Source organism: Leptonotus elevatus, chromosome 2 (assembly GCF_054856555.1).
Source record: "Leptonotus elevatus isolate MCC_2025b chromosome 2, RoL_Lele_1.0, whole genome shotgun sequence".
Lineage (NCBI taxonomy): Eukaryota > Metazoa > Chordata > Actinopteri > Syngnathiformes > Syngnathidae > Leptonotus > Leptonotus elevatus.
This window is the reverse complement of record NC_141240.1, coordinates 22,237,820-22,253,624: the sequence shown is the minus strand read 5'-3', so window position 1 is coordinate 22,253,624 and position 15,805 is coordinate 22,237,820. Positions and strand designations below refer to the sequence as shown.

The window sequence follows — 15,805 nt, the reverse complement described above, 5'->3', positions numbered from 1 at the left end:
GGATTACAACTATTCTCCCACATTACATGAACGCACCGCGACATTTGGGTCACGTTCGGAATTGTGGTTGTTCTCGCGAGACTTGGCGCGGTGTTGCAAGCTGGGCACAGCAGAGTTGCGGAGGCGTCGAAAACAAAGTGAACGCTTTCAGACTCTTTGTGCTTGCAACCAAACGGGGATTTTGCAACATTTCGCAAGAGGACAAGCCTAACTTTCAAGTTGTCGCGCGGAGAGGAGGCAAAAAAGAGTTCTCTTTTATTGTAGTTTCGTAAGTTTTGGGGAAGTTGAAGTCCGGCTGCAGACCAAACGAGAGTGAGTTGACTCGATAGTCGGTGGTCGACAGCAATGTCGCAGAAAGAGAGACCCAAGTTTTACCAGCAGGAGGTCAACAAAGCCATATGGGAAGTCCCGGACCGCTACCAGAACTTGTCTCCGGTCGGCTCTGGCGCATACGGATCAGTTTGGTAAACAACTTTGTGCTTCTTTTAGTGTGTCACAAACTTTAGCCCCCGCCCATTAATTTCAATGAGGCCTACGATCGCCGTGCTAAAGCTTGTTAGCATGTCATCAGCGCTAGCATTTGTTGTCAGAAAAAACTTTTACTGTACATGAACTGAATTGATTCGTTTTGAAATGCTGTCACCCATGGTCTGTACTCTTCGCATATATGCTCCAAAAAACTTGACGCAGTAAGAATTGAAACGTTGTCCCAGTGCTATGACGTAGGTTAGCGTCACATAGCTGACTTGTGGAGGCCGTGATGCTCTGAATAAAGTGCTCAGAATGCTTGCAAATGTGCATTCAGCAGGGTTTAGTTTATTTAATGCAACAAAAAAATAATATATTGTGACCAAGTGCATTTAATGTAACAGAAGAATAGGACTGTATATAAGTGCTTGTTAATATAGATAGCTTCAACTTGCTTGCCATTGAAAAAACATGCTTGTCCTCGAATGAGTTGCAGGTGAACTGCAGCCTATTCAAGCTGGCTTTAGGGAAAGAGGCTTTGCACACCATGGACTCACTGGTTGCCAGTCAGTGTCAGGGCACAAATATATCCAAATGAAAGTTACAAGTTTCCTTCAACTGAAGTAAAAGAAAACAGAGATAACAATTTTTGGTAATAAGAATTGCTGTTAGTAAACACATCGGGAGTCACTGTCTTTATAGGCCAGACCAAGTCCACAGGTAGTATAGTGTACAGTCGTGGCCAAAGGTTTTGAGAAGGACACAAATATACATTTTCACAATATCTACTGCCTGGTTTTTGATGATGGCGATTTCAATGTACTCCAGAATGTTATGCACAGTCATCAGATGAATTGACATTATTTGCTAAGTCAATATTTGCCATTTATCGGATCATCAAGAACTTCAAGGAGAGACGTTCAATTGCTGTGAAGAAGGCTTCAGGGTGCCCAAGAAAGTCCAGCAAACGGCAGGACTGTTTCTCAAAGTGGATTCAGTTGTGAGATCGGGCCACCACCTGTGTGGAGCTTGCTTAGGAATGGCAGCAGGCAGGTGTGAGTGCATTTGCACGCACAGTGAGGCAAATACTTTTGGTGGATGGCCTGGTGTCAAGAAGGGCAGCAAAGAAGCCACCAAGAAAAACATCAGGGACAGACTGATATTCTGCAAAAGATGCAGGGATTGGTCTGCTCTGCTGAGGACTGGGTAGTCATTTTCTCTGATGAATCCCTTTTTCACACATTAAGCATGGAAGAATGTTATATTAATGGAACATTAAGCCTGAATATTTTATTTCAGTGCTATTCAAACCGACTGCAACCTGTTTGTTAAATGCAGTGGCTCAGTTATAAGCCTGAATTTTCAGATAAATAAATACATTTTCATACAAATCTTACAGTTTACATGTAGAAGTTTACTGATTAGTATTTTCTAAATTTGAGGGGGGTGGAATCGCAATAATCAATTTATAGATTCATATCGGGATTAATCGTTATCGAATCGTGCCCTATGAATCGTGATACGAATCGAATAGGCAGGTATTAGGCAATTCACACCCCTAGTGAAAACCAATACTTTGTGTCATTCTCAAAACCTTTGGCCATGACTGTAGCCAATCAGTTTGAGAACACAGATAAAAAAAAAAAAAGACTGGTTATCAGTCAATGCCAGGGTACATAAAGACAAACCAACATTCCCACTCACATCCACAATCATGGACACTTGGGCGTCTTTAATGAAACAAAAGCCCTTTTCACACTGCATTAAGCATGGCGAAGTGCGCTGCTATCAAACCCATTCATTGTGTATGTGGTGGGGGGAGGGAGGCACGGAATGGAGCGTTGCTGCCTGGAACAATGTGGCAAGCGGACTTCTGCTGTGACAGCAAGGTGCTTCGAATTGAAAATTGTTCTCTTCAACAGCGGCGGTATTGTGACATCAGATAAGCGCCACCAAGAGAAGCTGGCGCAGTCACATAGTCTTATTTTGGCAAACTTATTCCCAAGTAATGACATGATTAAACCTATACAAGGTCCCGCCGAGCCATTATTTTTTTTCTCTGCCTCTCGTATCCTCATCCTCATGAGCGAAGTCAGGGCTTTCCTTTTGCAAGTGAAAGATGCATCTTGTCGAGGTGCGGTCTAACCTGTGGCAAAATCTGCATTTTTACTTCATGGTAGCTGTAGGTTGCTATGTCAGCACTTCCGAATATGGGCACGCCGGCAACCGGTAATTTTGTTGTCCTGCAAGTTGTTTTACACTGAGCAAGTGCAGTGTGAAAATGACTTTACGATTTGGAATGTAGAAGGAAAACACAAGAAGACCAGGATTGAGTGACTGTGAGCCAGATACTATACACAGTGATGTTTTTAATTCATCATCAATTGATGATTAATTTTCTCCACAGTTGAAGGAAATGTCATACTTACTTCATTATAAAGTTTTCATGTATTATTCTCGGGCTTCAATCATGTGCGATGTGGTTTTCACACAATCTGGTGGGTTAGCTAGAGGAAGCAGTGAGGTTTTTAGTGTGGAAACAGCAAGCTGAGAGTTGCCCTTTTCTGCTGATGTCGCATTTTCATTCTGCCGCGCCTTCTGCAAATGATTTTCAAGGGCAGTGTGCAAATGTTTGCTTTCCAGTTCTGCTTATGACGTGAAGAGTGACTTAAAATTGGCGGTGAAGAAGCTCTCCAGACCGTTTCAGTCCATCATCCACGCCAAGCGCACCTACAGAGAGCTGCGCTTGTTGAAGCACATGAAGCATGAAAACGTGAGTCTGCTGCTTTCGTTTTTATGTTGTAAGCCTGGATAATTTAATTCATTTGAGTCAATTTAATTAAAGTACAGTAATTTCTGGACTATAAGCCTCTACTTTTTTCACTTGCATTTGACCCTGCAGCTAATACAAAGGTGCGGCTTCTCCATCAGATCACAAGGGGTGGCACTATAAAGGAAGCGCAAGAGTGTCAGGCATAGCAAACCAAACCAAGTGAGCCCAAATATAGTAAAAGAGACAGAATGAGAGAGAGACAATTGGCGCCCTCATTATGGAAAAGGAAGTAGCGGGAACCCGGTGCGGTAACATTAAAACACCTGCGGCTTATAGTCGGGTGCGGCTTAAATGTGTGATAAACTCGAGTATTCTCCAAATTTAGCTAGCACGGTTTATAGTCAGGTGCGCCTTATAGTCCAGAAATTACTGTAATGATTTGTGTTGAAGTTTGAGCATTTTAATGCTGCGGGGGGAAAAGCCTGATCAGAACAAAAACACTTTCAAAGCTTGTTTAGTATCATGAGATTGTTTGTATTGTGTTGATTTGATTGGATACTTGTAATTGCAGGTGATTGGCCTCTTGGATGTTTTCAGTCCAGCCACCTCTCTGAAGGAGTTCACAGATGTGTAAGTCCAATGTGTTGAAAAATAATTTATATGGAAGTTACGTACGCTTATCACAACTTTGACTGCAAGTGCTACCTGAATAGCATATGCGTATGAATTTGTTTTCATTATTTAGTAGCGTTTCCAATTGTCTTAATGACATGTCTCTGACTCAAGAACAAATACAATATGGCTCCTTTAAAAGATTGCCTATGCAGTTCATAAAGGTCTTATGACTGTAACCAATGATGCATGGCACATGCTCTGTTAATAGTAAAATAGGCATGCAGGAGCTGTGTGCTCCCCTCCACAAGCCCCCGCCCCCAACTCTAAAAATAGCCTGCCAAGTCAGAATACTGTGGCGAGGCTTCACACAGTGACAGCCATGAGAATCTTTCTATAGAGAAGGGAGACTTCTGTATGTGTCCTAGTTTTCCAAGGTGGTTCAACTATGCTGAGTTGAGTGACTGCTACTGTGAACAAATGTGGACTCCAGCGGGCAGGCACTATTAATAACTTTACTATACTCCACTTTCATGTCATATTCCATATGGGCACTTCTAACGTAGCATATTTGTATTAAGTCTGTGCACCTCCTGTGCCATATTTACATTATATTTAACTCATTCACTGTCAGCTGTTTTCAAAGCAGAGTTCCGCCTATGATATCTCAAATAATTCAAAAACAAACCAAGACAAGAAAATTGTATAAGAAATGCTCCAGCATGAGCAACAGTGACTTTAACGCATGGCTTGATGGTTTGCCCAGCAATCAGTCATCTTTGCTCACGACACACACTTTCTGCAATACAAAACAAAACTAAAACTAACTAAACTTGTCCAACTGCAAACTACTTGGCACTTCTCTTCCTCATATTTATGAATAAAAAAGGTTGGATAATAGTGAGTGCAGTGTATTATGTTTGCAGCTGTTGAACTGCCAAACAAGATAACATTCAGCCAAAGTAATAGCAACCACCCATCACAGGATTGACTAGCAATGTTCAAACTTTGTTTTTTTGTCAGTTGGAAGATGCCCTCCATTCCTCCACTTGAAGAATCCCCCGTGTAGTTGCACGGCGAACAAAAGCAAGCCAGACACACAGCTACCAGATATAACCTAGTGTAACGCTAAATCTTATCAAATAAACATACAGTACAATTAGAATAAACTATTTAGAATACAATGCTTCACAAAATAACGCTTCTTTTCACCCGCAGAGCCTTATGTATGAAAATATTTTAAAATAGACCTCTTCATTGATATTGCACCTAACAATGTGGTGCGGCCAACGGTCGGAACAAATACGGTATTTACATCGCATTTAATGTACGTACCTAAAATGTATCATATTCATTTCATATTGAATGTCTGTTTACCTCTAATGTAGCAAATCTACATCTTTAATATGATGTGTTTTATAGGATATTTAATAATTATGTTCGTATTATTTTATCAGTGTGTGTGGTTCATCGACATTCCATTTGTGTTAGAAACATCAGTTGCCAACCAGTTTGGGATATTTTAGCCAAGCATTCATTAAACCTGTCATTAATTGACACAGGTACCTTGTAACTCACTTAATGGGCGCGGACCTCAACAACATTGTGAAATGTCAAAAGCTGACAGACGACCATGTGCAGTTCCTCATATACCAAATCCTCCGAGGGTTGAAGGTGAGTTTTCTTTGGACTTTGACATTGTTGTGTACGTTCGAACTGGCAGCAGTGTATTAAACCAAAACCGTTAATGGACATCTTCTGCACTGTGTCTCCTCAGTATATCCACTCAGCCGACATCATTCACAGAGTAAGTGCAATGAAAGGTTATGTACCTTTGCCTCTCATTCAGTGTGAGTCGTTCTTTCGTGGCTGGCCTGTAAACGCTGAGAGTGGGAAACATGGAATGTTCTTCCCTGGATTTGACAAAAATGATCGGTGATATTAAAATGAAATATATCCATGCATCCATTTTCCTGTACCACTTATCTTCAGTCTTTCCCAGCTGACTTGAGGCGCCAGGTGCCATGTTGGGAGTCAATCACAGGGCACACATAGACAAACAACCCTGCACACTCACATTCACACCTACGGACAATTTAGAGTGTTCAATTAACATACCACCATGCATTTTTTTGGAATGTGCAAGGAAACCGGACTACCCGGGGGAAAACGCACACAGGCATGTGGGGAACTTACAAAACTTCACAGAGGAAGGCCGCAGCTCAGATTTGTACCCACGGCATTAGAACTGTGAGGTGAATTTGTTGCACCACTGTTCCAAAATCAAAATGAAATCTTGATCCCACGCCCCCCTGCCCCCAAAATAGTCCGATATTCATTTTTTAAATTAAAAAAATCTGAAAATAATTGTTTCTCCTTAGGACAAAATGGCTTTACTCTGACTTTGAACTACAAAAACTGCTCAAAACAAAGCAGAAAAAGGGATATAATAATATGAATTACACTGACAAATATTGATGAAATCAATTAATTGCCCAGTCCTACATCAACTTTATTGACCAAACCAGGAATAACATTTTTGCCATTCTAAAAAGAAAATTTGTGGCCTCATGCAACAACAAATGAAAAAATATCGCTGTTCTTGTCAGGATCTGAAACCCAGCAACCTGGCAGTAAATGAGGATTGTGAGCTAAAGGTGAGCCATCCTGCTGCATGCAATCATCGACACAAAGCAAAAGACGCTTCTGTGTGTATTGAACCCTTCTTTTTAACCACCGACTTGGCCTGACAGATTTTGGACTTCGGCTTGGCGCGGCACACCAACGACGAGATGACCGGCTACGTGGCCACCCGCTGGTACCGCGCCCCAGAGATCATGTTGAACTGGATGCATTACAACATGACAGGTAGGGTATCCTTGAAAAAATCAGGAAGTCAGAAGTCCCGCCTCCTCCGTGCCATGTACCCCATTGGTTCGGGCAACTTCCAGGTGCCGCAGATATGTTTTTTAAATTATAAAGAGAGCTTCGACGCATGCATTTTTGCGTCAACCAAATTTCGTGGTTGATCCAACCGACTTGGTCGACTTTTTTTCCCCAGCACTAATGGAGTGATTCTTTTTCACAGTGCATTATTGATGCGGTCTAGAGCTGAACGTTTTGGAAAAAATTATCAAATTAGATTTTTTTTCTTCAAGATCCTCTTCCTGTTTGTTTTTTTGTCAAAACAAAAAATAAATTCATCTGTATTACAATACACAAAATCAGTTTTATTATACATAAATGTTTTGTTATTGTGGTATTGATTATGCTAAATAAAGACAAATGAACAATTTTTTAAATATGAAAGACAGTTTACTTAAATTAGCTCACCATAAACTCTATGACTTTTTTTTTTCTAAAACGTTTTTTTTAGCGTTCAATGTGACAAACTGACAAAGAAATTCTACCACACACGTGTGGTGTAAACATAAATCAGTAAATTATAAGACAGATTACAAAAATGAGGCAAACGTGTTTTTGGTTTCTTCATATTGCAGCCTTTGAGATTTTAAATTGCATTCTACTACATTTTTGTGTTGATTTGAATTTCAATAATTTTTCTTTTTTGTCAAAATCCACAAAGAATAAAGAGTTACCTCACACTAAACAATAATGGTTGATGTTATTGAAATGTGTTCATTATAACACGGTGACACACGTGTCTCATTGATAACTTGTGATTGTGTGTGCGTGTTGCAGTGGATATTTGGTCGGTGGGCTGCATCATGGCGGAACTTCTCACAGGAAGAACTTTGTTCCCGGGAACGGACCGTATCCTTCACATGGGCTCGTCCCCTCTAGGTGGCGACGCTGCATGCTGGTCGTCAGTTTTGTTAAAGAACTTCTTTGTGCTATTCTTTGAACTTCAACGCTTTTCCCTTCACATGTGAGACAGCCTGAGGTGTTGATGACTGCTACGGTGCACATAGGCTGCATTTTCTTCACTTCCCTTCAGTCCACGCGCTTTTCACTTCCATGTTTCACTTCATGTACTCAACCACGGGCGGCAGTCTCAACTGGTGGGACATGAATTAACTAAGAAAGATTTAACCTGCTGGACTTTGATTTTGACAGTCACTTTATTTTTAGGCAAATTTGCGATGTTGGGAAAATGGCAAAGAGGTTTTTCAAACGTTTTTTTTTTGTTTATTGACGTAATGCTGGGAATTATGTCGTTATTTTGTTGTTTTTAATATTTTTGTTTTCTCACAATAATCAGATTTTTTATTTTAATCGAGTTCCCCCCAAATTTATTTTATAAAGCAATTACTGATTTTTATCAAAATAAATAATAGTTTTTGTTTTTACAATTTCCATCTTGCCTTTTTGAGAATGCTTGAGCAACGTTGGATGTGAAAGAAACGGTTTGTAACGAAAGAGGTGGCAGCCCACCAGTTGAGAAGGTCTGCTCCGAATGGTCCGTGCTCCATCGCTTGGACGATAGCGTTCATCTTTGCACGAGTCTGAGCTCGGCTGCGCGGTCTTCCTCCTTTCTTGGCAGCTTTCAGACTAACTGCTGAGCTCGAAAGATGCCTCAGGACTTCCTCCTCGATCTTCTTCTCTTTCTCTTACTCCATGTTGCTGTCCGTCTTTCTCCTCTTTTGTATCCTTGTTGTTTTCCACCTTTTCCACTCGCTCTCTCCTTTCTTTTCCATCTCTTTTTCTCTCATCCTTCCTCCTTATCCTCCACTTCCTCTTTAATGTCCTCCTTATTTTCCTCCTTCCTCCCCTGCTGTTCCTTCTTCTCCTACCCCCTCTACCTCCTTCAAATTCTTCTCCTCATGTCGTATTTTTCCTCCTCCTCACCCTTCTTCCTCTTCCTTTTTTAGCCTTCCTCTTTCTTGTCCATTGTTCTCCTTCTTCTCCTCCTCTGCCGTTCTTTCTTTTCCCCAACTAATTCTTCTTTCTACTCATGGCCTTTTCCTCCTCTTTTGTCATCCTCCACTAAACTCCTCCTTCCTCTTCCTCCTTTTCTTACTTTTCCTCCTTCAACCTTCCCCATTTTGGTTCCTTCTCCTCTTTATTCCTCATCTTCTCTACTTCCTCATTTTCCACCCCTGCTACTTCTCTCCTTGTCCTCCTTCCCCCTCTTCTTCCTCTTCATTCTACCTCTATACCTTCTCCTCCTCTTCTATCCCTTCTCTTTCTTCTCCTTCCTCCTCTTTTTACTTATTTTCCTCCTTTTCCCCCTCCAGCCTTCTTCCTCCTCATCGACCTTCTTCTCCCTCCTTTAGCCTCCCTCTCTCTTGTTCGTTCTCGTGCTCCTTTATCCTCAAAATTTTCCTCCCCACTTCATTGTTCTCCACCCCCTCCTACTTGTCCTCTTCCTCCTTTTTCTAATTTTCCTTCCTCCTGTATCTCTTGCAGCCTTCCTTCTGTCTCTTCCTCTTTCTTCCCCTCTTCCTCCTCATCTCTTGCATTCCCCACCCGTCCTCTCCTTATTGTCCATCTCCTTCCTCCTTTCCTCTCATAATCCTGCTTATTCATCGTCCACCCCACCTTCTCTTTTCTCCGATACCTCCTCCTCCTCGTTGTCCTCATTCCTTCGTCTCTCTCCTATCCTTCTTGCTTATCCTCTGCCACCCACTCCTCTTTTTTCTGTTTTTTCTTTCTTCATCTCCACCACCACCTGTTTTGCCTCATCATCTTCACCTCCTCCTTCCTCAACTCCTCCTAATTTTGCTAAATTAATTGATGCAGCTATTTTTTTGCATCTTTTGTGAGCCATAGTCAGCGCTGTGCATTCACCACCTCCTTCTCTGTGTCACCCTCCTCCCCATCTTCCCCTTCCTTTTTCTTCTCTTTGTCGTCATCCTTTTCTTCTGCCTTCTCCTTCCTCTCCATCTTGTCGTCCTCCTTTTTCTCCTCATCCTCCTTCCACCTCCTTTTCCTCCTCCACCTCCTCCTCCTTTCCCCTTTCTGCTCTCTCCAACGATGCTTATCGATGCACCTGGTCTACACTCCCTGTTGACACATTAGTGATGGTGGACATGGCAAGGAGGCCGAAGACTCCCGGGCGGGTCCCACTGTCCCGCTGTCCTGTCTGTCAGTGTCTTCCTTTAACACATGCCGGTAGATATTGATCAGTTGAAGCTAATCATGCTGCTGGTCGGAACGCCGGGGCCTGAGCTCTTGATGAAAATTTCTTCAGAGTCTGTGAGTTGCCGACGACACGCCGAGGCTTTTGCTCTGCGACACTTTTTTGCCCGTGCGTGCTGCCTCACTGACCGCATGTGTTGGCTCGCTTGATCAAAACATTGAGCGGCTTTGTTGGGAATCGCTCACTATCCTCTATATACAGTAGTGAACCATTTTGTAATGTTGTTTGAATATCTAAATGAAATGCATCTTGAAAAGCAGTGAGCAAACATTGTTCACTAGAAAAGCAATATGCTCGTATATCCAATGATCCAATGAATCACTTCAGCTGTAGTGTCCGCCCTGAGACTGGGAGGTCGTGGGTTCAATCCCTGGCCGAGTCATACCAAAGACTATAAAAAATGGGACCCATTTGCCTCCCTGCTTGACACTCAGCATTACAGGTTGGAATTGGGGGGTTAGATCACCAAATGATCCCCGAGGCAATCCTCTGCTGCTGATCACCGCTCCCTCTGTGGATGGGTCAAATGCGGAGAACAAATTTCACCCCACTTGACAATCAGTGGTACTTTAACCTTTATGTGAGGTTTCATGTAGTGCAAAATTAGATAACCGCATAATGCGGATGTTTGTATTAATTTTGCAAAATGCACTCAACTAAGTTTTTTTTTTTTTTTTTTTTTTTGGTGTTATAATTCCCGATTGGGCTGAAATTACTTCCTTCAGCTCTGTAGTGGGCAGCGTCGTTGTCCCCAAAGCTCGTGTTTGCGATTCGAGAACAAATTGGCTACAAGTGACAAGAGGCACAGAGTGAAATATGGAAGCATTTTGCCTATATGGCTGACAGTCCGATAGAATTTATGTTGTGGCCAAGCAGCTTGCAAAGCAGCATCGTCAGAGTGTTGAAAGTGCAACAGGTTAGCAAATGTGACACATAAAAAAAAAAAAAAAAGTCTATTGGATAGTACTCCGTATCGGCCAGTATTCAAAATCAAGTGACTTGGATGCAAAAGATTGTGATTGTGACATCCCTGATTTGTTTTATTTACTCAATAATTGCAACGGAAAGTCCAACAACAGATGATAATCTGGTACGTTGTAAATATTGGCAGCATTGACATGACTAGTGTTCCAAAATTGTTTTTTTTTCATTTCACCAAGCGCACTATATAGTACACAAAAAAAGAGAGTATCCCTAAATAGTAATTAGGAATTTCGGAACGAGTGAATGATTCCCAATACATCCAAAGTATGTTTGCTGGTGGTGGATGCTGGCTTCACTCAAGCTCTCACTCTTGTCTTTTGTCTTCCGCCTGCTTCCATTCCTTCCCTTTGGCTTCCAAGCGTGGAGTTTGCTTCTCAGCGTAATAACGTTACGCTGAGAAGAGGCTCCCCTAACCAACTCGGCTGTCGCTATACTCCCCTTGACACCAGCCTCGTAGACATAAACCAGCTTCAGCAGATAATGCGGTTGACGGGAACACCGCCGGCGTCACTAATAAACAGGATGCCCAGCCACGAGGTGAGCACGTGTAGCAGTTGTTTGCAAACTGGGAGTGCCGTGAGCCGTAGCTCGGGATTCATAAAAAAAAAAGAAGCAATCAACGAACTTAGTAAACCAATTAGTCCTCCTTGCCTTAACTTTGGGCTCATTAAAAGGTTTGGAAGAATTAAAATCCTCTTTTATTCTGGAAAAAAAGTGATTTATTTTAGAGAAAAAACACATCTGTTCCAGAATGAAAGGTGTACAAGACAAAAAGTTGCATCTTTTGACTTTGCCTGTTAAAATGTCTGTCTTTCCTTATTAAACTTTGATTTTAACATCATATTACAACTTTTCTCGTCAAAATACTACTTCATTTTAATATCATTTACATGTTTTCTCTGAAAAGTGAAAACTATAAATTTGTTATTGCACGGTTTAACTTTTCAAACTTTTTAAACTGGTCCTTTTGGCCGGAAACATGGAGTGTAGACAATGTGTTTATTAATATGGCTGACTGTAGTTTGCCTCATAACAGTTGGAGGTAGCATAATGTGATCACCAAAATATTATCCATATATAACAGGCATTTGCACAATAATAAACATTGTTAACTGAATAACACTCTGACGCTGCTAGTCAAAAATGAGCATTCGCGTTTGTAAATGCAGAATATTTGATGAAGCTCTTGTATTGGACCTCAGTCATCATAAGCTTATGTATATAAAACATTTTGCATCATATTTCATTTGATATACTTCCAGTTAGAAAATATTATAGAAACATCATGGACTGTACAGTGAAGATGAAGCAACGATGCTAATGAATCACCTTTCATCAGGGTCCAATCAGATTGCTGCTGTTGTGTCTTTGCTGGGTCATGTTTTCACGCTATTTGGGGCTTCCACTGATTGCTCTAATGCTTTAACCACTCGTTTATTTGACCACAAAAGCTGTCTTTGTTGTTTTGGCTTACAGTTGGATAATCCCATTGGCAGAAACCTTAAGTCGTGATCTATTTGAAAGTTACCGACCAAAGTCACCTTTTTGTCATATATAGTAGTATTTGTTACAGGCACTGAACAGTCGAGTGCTAGACCACATGGCAAGATTCTTATTTTTATTTATTTCGTTTTTATATACAACGACAATTTCCAAATGATTAGTCAATAGTCAATTAATTAAAATTGTTATAAGCAAATTACCTTTAAAACCAGTTATGCTTTTTGTTGTTGTTCTTGTATTCTTTATTTCTCCTGATATGCTTTTGTTGGCATTAACTTGCACTTAAATGATTGCAATTTTTTTTTCCTTTGCTGGTAATGTGAAAATAAGTGTATCTTCTAAGAAAAAAAAAACATTTTTGGCAAAACATGCATGTAAATAGACCCTTAATTAATGAACCGTTTTAATGTTCAAAATTTCTGTCTCATAAAATGAGCTGTCAAACTGAATGCCTAGGCTGGTACGTCTTGCTAGTCTCATAGCATAATTGCTCGAGTAATTTTGAACTCAGTGTTATTGTACAAAAACAAAAATGTTTGCTTGTTAAAAATAGTTGTTGCTCTTTCTCAGATAATGTTTAGATATGACTTGGGCAACTATGTCGTTAGGCTAATTAGCCCAAGAGTAAAAGCGCTTCTTCGTTAGCTCTCTCTCACGCTCTTCTCAAGTACAGCTGGACTGGTGAGACAAGGTGTCCTTGGCAAAATCATTTTGGCTTGGAAACAAATACCTTGGGCTCCTTTCTTATTGTGCAAAACAATTATAAAATTATACTGCTCATGTTTTCTCTTTGAACTGCGGAATCTGCTAAAAATAAATAAATAATGCCCTGAGCAATAAACTGTATAACATTTCTAAAATCGATAAATCACACAGTCTAGATAGAAAGTAGCGAGTAGCAACAAGAGAATGCACGGAGCATTAATTAACGTGCTTGTATTGAACATGTATAACATGTTGCTGCTTGTGAGAAATCTTGACGGAACTGTTTTAATTCTTGCCAGGCCCGGAACTACATTAGCTCCTTGCCACACTTGCCCAAGAGGAACTTTGCTGATGTGTTTATTGGCGCCAATCCGCAAGGTAATTTTGGCACAACGCGTGTGAACTGAATGTTTCAGATAGTTCCAGAGCACATAATACTGATTTTGTTTCGTGGGTACGTAAAATCTATATTGTAGCCACAATTTAATTATTTCACCTCTGTAACAGCTGGGACTGTATAAAATCTGCCAAGTGATAACATACATTCTCTCTCGCTTTGTTATGAAGCTGTCGACCTGCTGGAGAAAATGCTGGTTCTGGACACGGACAAGCGGATAACTGCAGCCGAAGCGCTGGCCCACCCGTACTTCACTCAGTACCACGACCCCGACGACGAGCCCGAGGCCGAGCCGTACGACCAGAGCTTTGAGAGCCGCGAACTCGAGATCGAAGAGTGGAAACGTATGTCGACAGTCTTCTGCGTTAAACTCTCAACTCTGGTGCATGTTTATGTGGTGGTACCTTAAAGTTCTGACACGCCAATGTTAGGCATATGACAACAATTGTAAGAAAGAGACATATTATGCATTTTTTACACTATATTTATTAGAGTTCCCAAAAGAGATGAGACACTATGAACATATTAAAATTGTCATAGTTACTATCAAGACATAAAAAAAAAAAAGATATACAATCTGAAAACCTTGCAAAATAACAACAAAATTAAATTAGCTGCCCTATATGCTTTTTGACATTGTTGTTTGCAGTTAATTAATTAAAGAAGTGTGGGAGCTTGACTAATATACATTTCTTGCAGCATATTATTTATTTGATGTAATAAAATAGTGCTGTCACTATCAATTAAAAAAAAAAAAGAGAAAAGATTATCCTATTAATTATTCCATCGAATATGGTGATATTGATTCATATTACAATGGACCCACACATACTGCGTATACATCTGTGAATTTAATGCCTTTTTTTTTTCTTTTTTTTTTGGTCAACACACATTTTTCGTGGAAAACACATATTGGTGGTTATTGGTGCTTACTCAAGAATATTTTGTAACAAAAAAATAATAAATTTTCCCGGTCAATACGTTAATAATGTGATCAGTTATACGTGGATTTGCCCTTCCAATCCCACTTACATACCTTTTTATGATGTTAAAAATGAATATGTACTTGACAAGAATGTTGAATATAGTAAAATAGCTACATAGGCTAAAAACTCCTTTGGGGTTCTTGTGCTCATGATTTGCAGGGTTGACCTATGAGGAGGTGTGCAGTTTCGAGCCGCCCATCTTTGACGAGGATGACATGGAGTAACGGGAAGTGGCTCCTGCAAGTATGCAGACGCCATCTGACAATTTGTACATTTTTTTCCATTAGTCTTCATACTCTCCAAAACACACAGCAAGCACCAACCTGCCTTTCACAAGGCTTTTACTCCCGGAGGAAAACATCAAACCACTCTTTTCGTCATTGATGAAAAAGTTAAATTTTCATCTCGTCTGTTTTGGTAAAATCACATTTTGACTCACCACTGTGACACTTGGATGCTGAAAAACTTGGACCTTTATACCTGTGCTATGCTGTGTTTTATCAATGGGGGAAAAAAATGAAATGTTTATCTAAGGCTTAGCATGCAAAGCTGGAACATCGTCCTGGCAATATTTTGTATTCATCATTTCCTATTTGACCGTAAATGTTAATCTGCACATTTAAAGTTGAGTGACATGTCTATCATCTTACAATTCAGTGTATATTTCAAGAAGGGCTTCACATAAGAGTATGTAAAATGTGCCATATTTATAATGAAATGTGCGTCACTGTCCACAATCTGTCCACAATCTGTCCAAATATATTTTGCCTAAGTACTTTACTGCTTTGTAAGTGTTATAATGCAGCAATAGAAATACTGCGTAAATGTGTAAAAGAGCTATTTCAGATCTATTTATACTTTGTGGAGGATGTATTTATAAATGAGAACACCCATCTATTTTCAGTCCAACAGACTAGTAGCGACTTGTTTCCTTTGATAAGCAAAATAAAAACTATTTTCAAGAAATCTGTTTGTATGTTTTCTTTGTAAAAGGCGATAATAAAAAATAATCTTACATGAGAGTTCACCTGCTATAAAATTAATTTATTATTGTAAAAATATTTAAATGTACACTTGTACTTTGGTTTATTTAACCAGTTTTATAACGAGTATGCCTGGTTTAATTAAACACTATTTTATAACTAGTATGCATTTTTTTCAGTCGTATTTAATACATTAATAATACAATACAATGAATCAGTTTTAAAAAAATATATATTGACAGGTTTTGTTTTATATTTTTGCTACTTTGATGTTTAGCCATCCCTAATTGA

General features: G+C 40.1%; 1 protein-coding gene across 2 annotated transcripts; it reads left to right on the top strand.

Moving 5' to 3' along the window:
* The first annotated feature begins 87 nt into the window (after positions 1 to 87).
* On the top strand, positions 88 to 15,497 carry mapk14a (mitogen-activated protein kinase 14a). Of its 2 annotated transcripts, none has more exons than XM_086067311.1 (12): positions 88 to 464; positions 3,112 to 3,241; positions 3,813 to 3,871; positions 5,416 to 5,527; positions 5,631 to 5,660; positions 6,463 to 6,510; positions 6,607 to 6,721; positions 7,556 to 7,627; positions 11,398 to 11,477; positions 13,448 to 13,526; positions 13,716 to 13,889; positions 14,691 to 15,497. In XM_086067311.1, exons 1-12 carry the CDS (start codon positions 346 to 348, stop codon positions 14,753 to 14,755), a joined length of 1,083 nt encoding a protein of 360 aa, XP_085923437.1. In that variant the 5' UTR covers positions 88 to 345; the 3' UTR covers positions 14,756 to 15,497. The 2 variants fall into 2 exon arrangements, with proteins under 2 accessions (XP_085923437.1, XP_085923436.1); XM_086067310.1 differs by lacking the exon at positions 11,398 to 11,477 and adding an exon at positions 9,933 to 10,012.
* Positions 15,498 to 15,805: the final 308 nt, after the last annotated feature.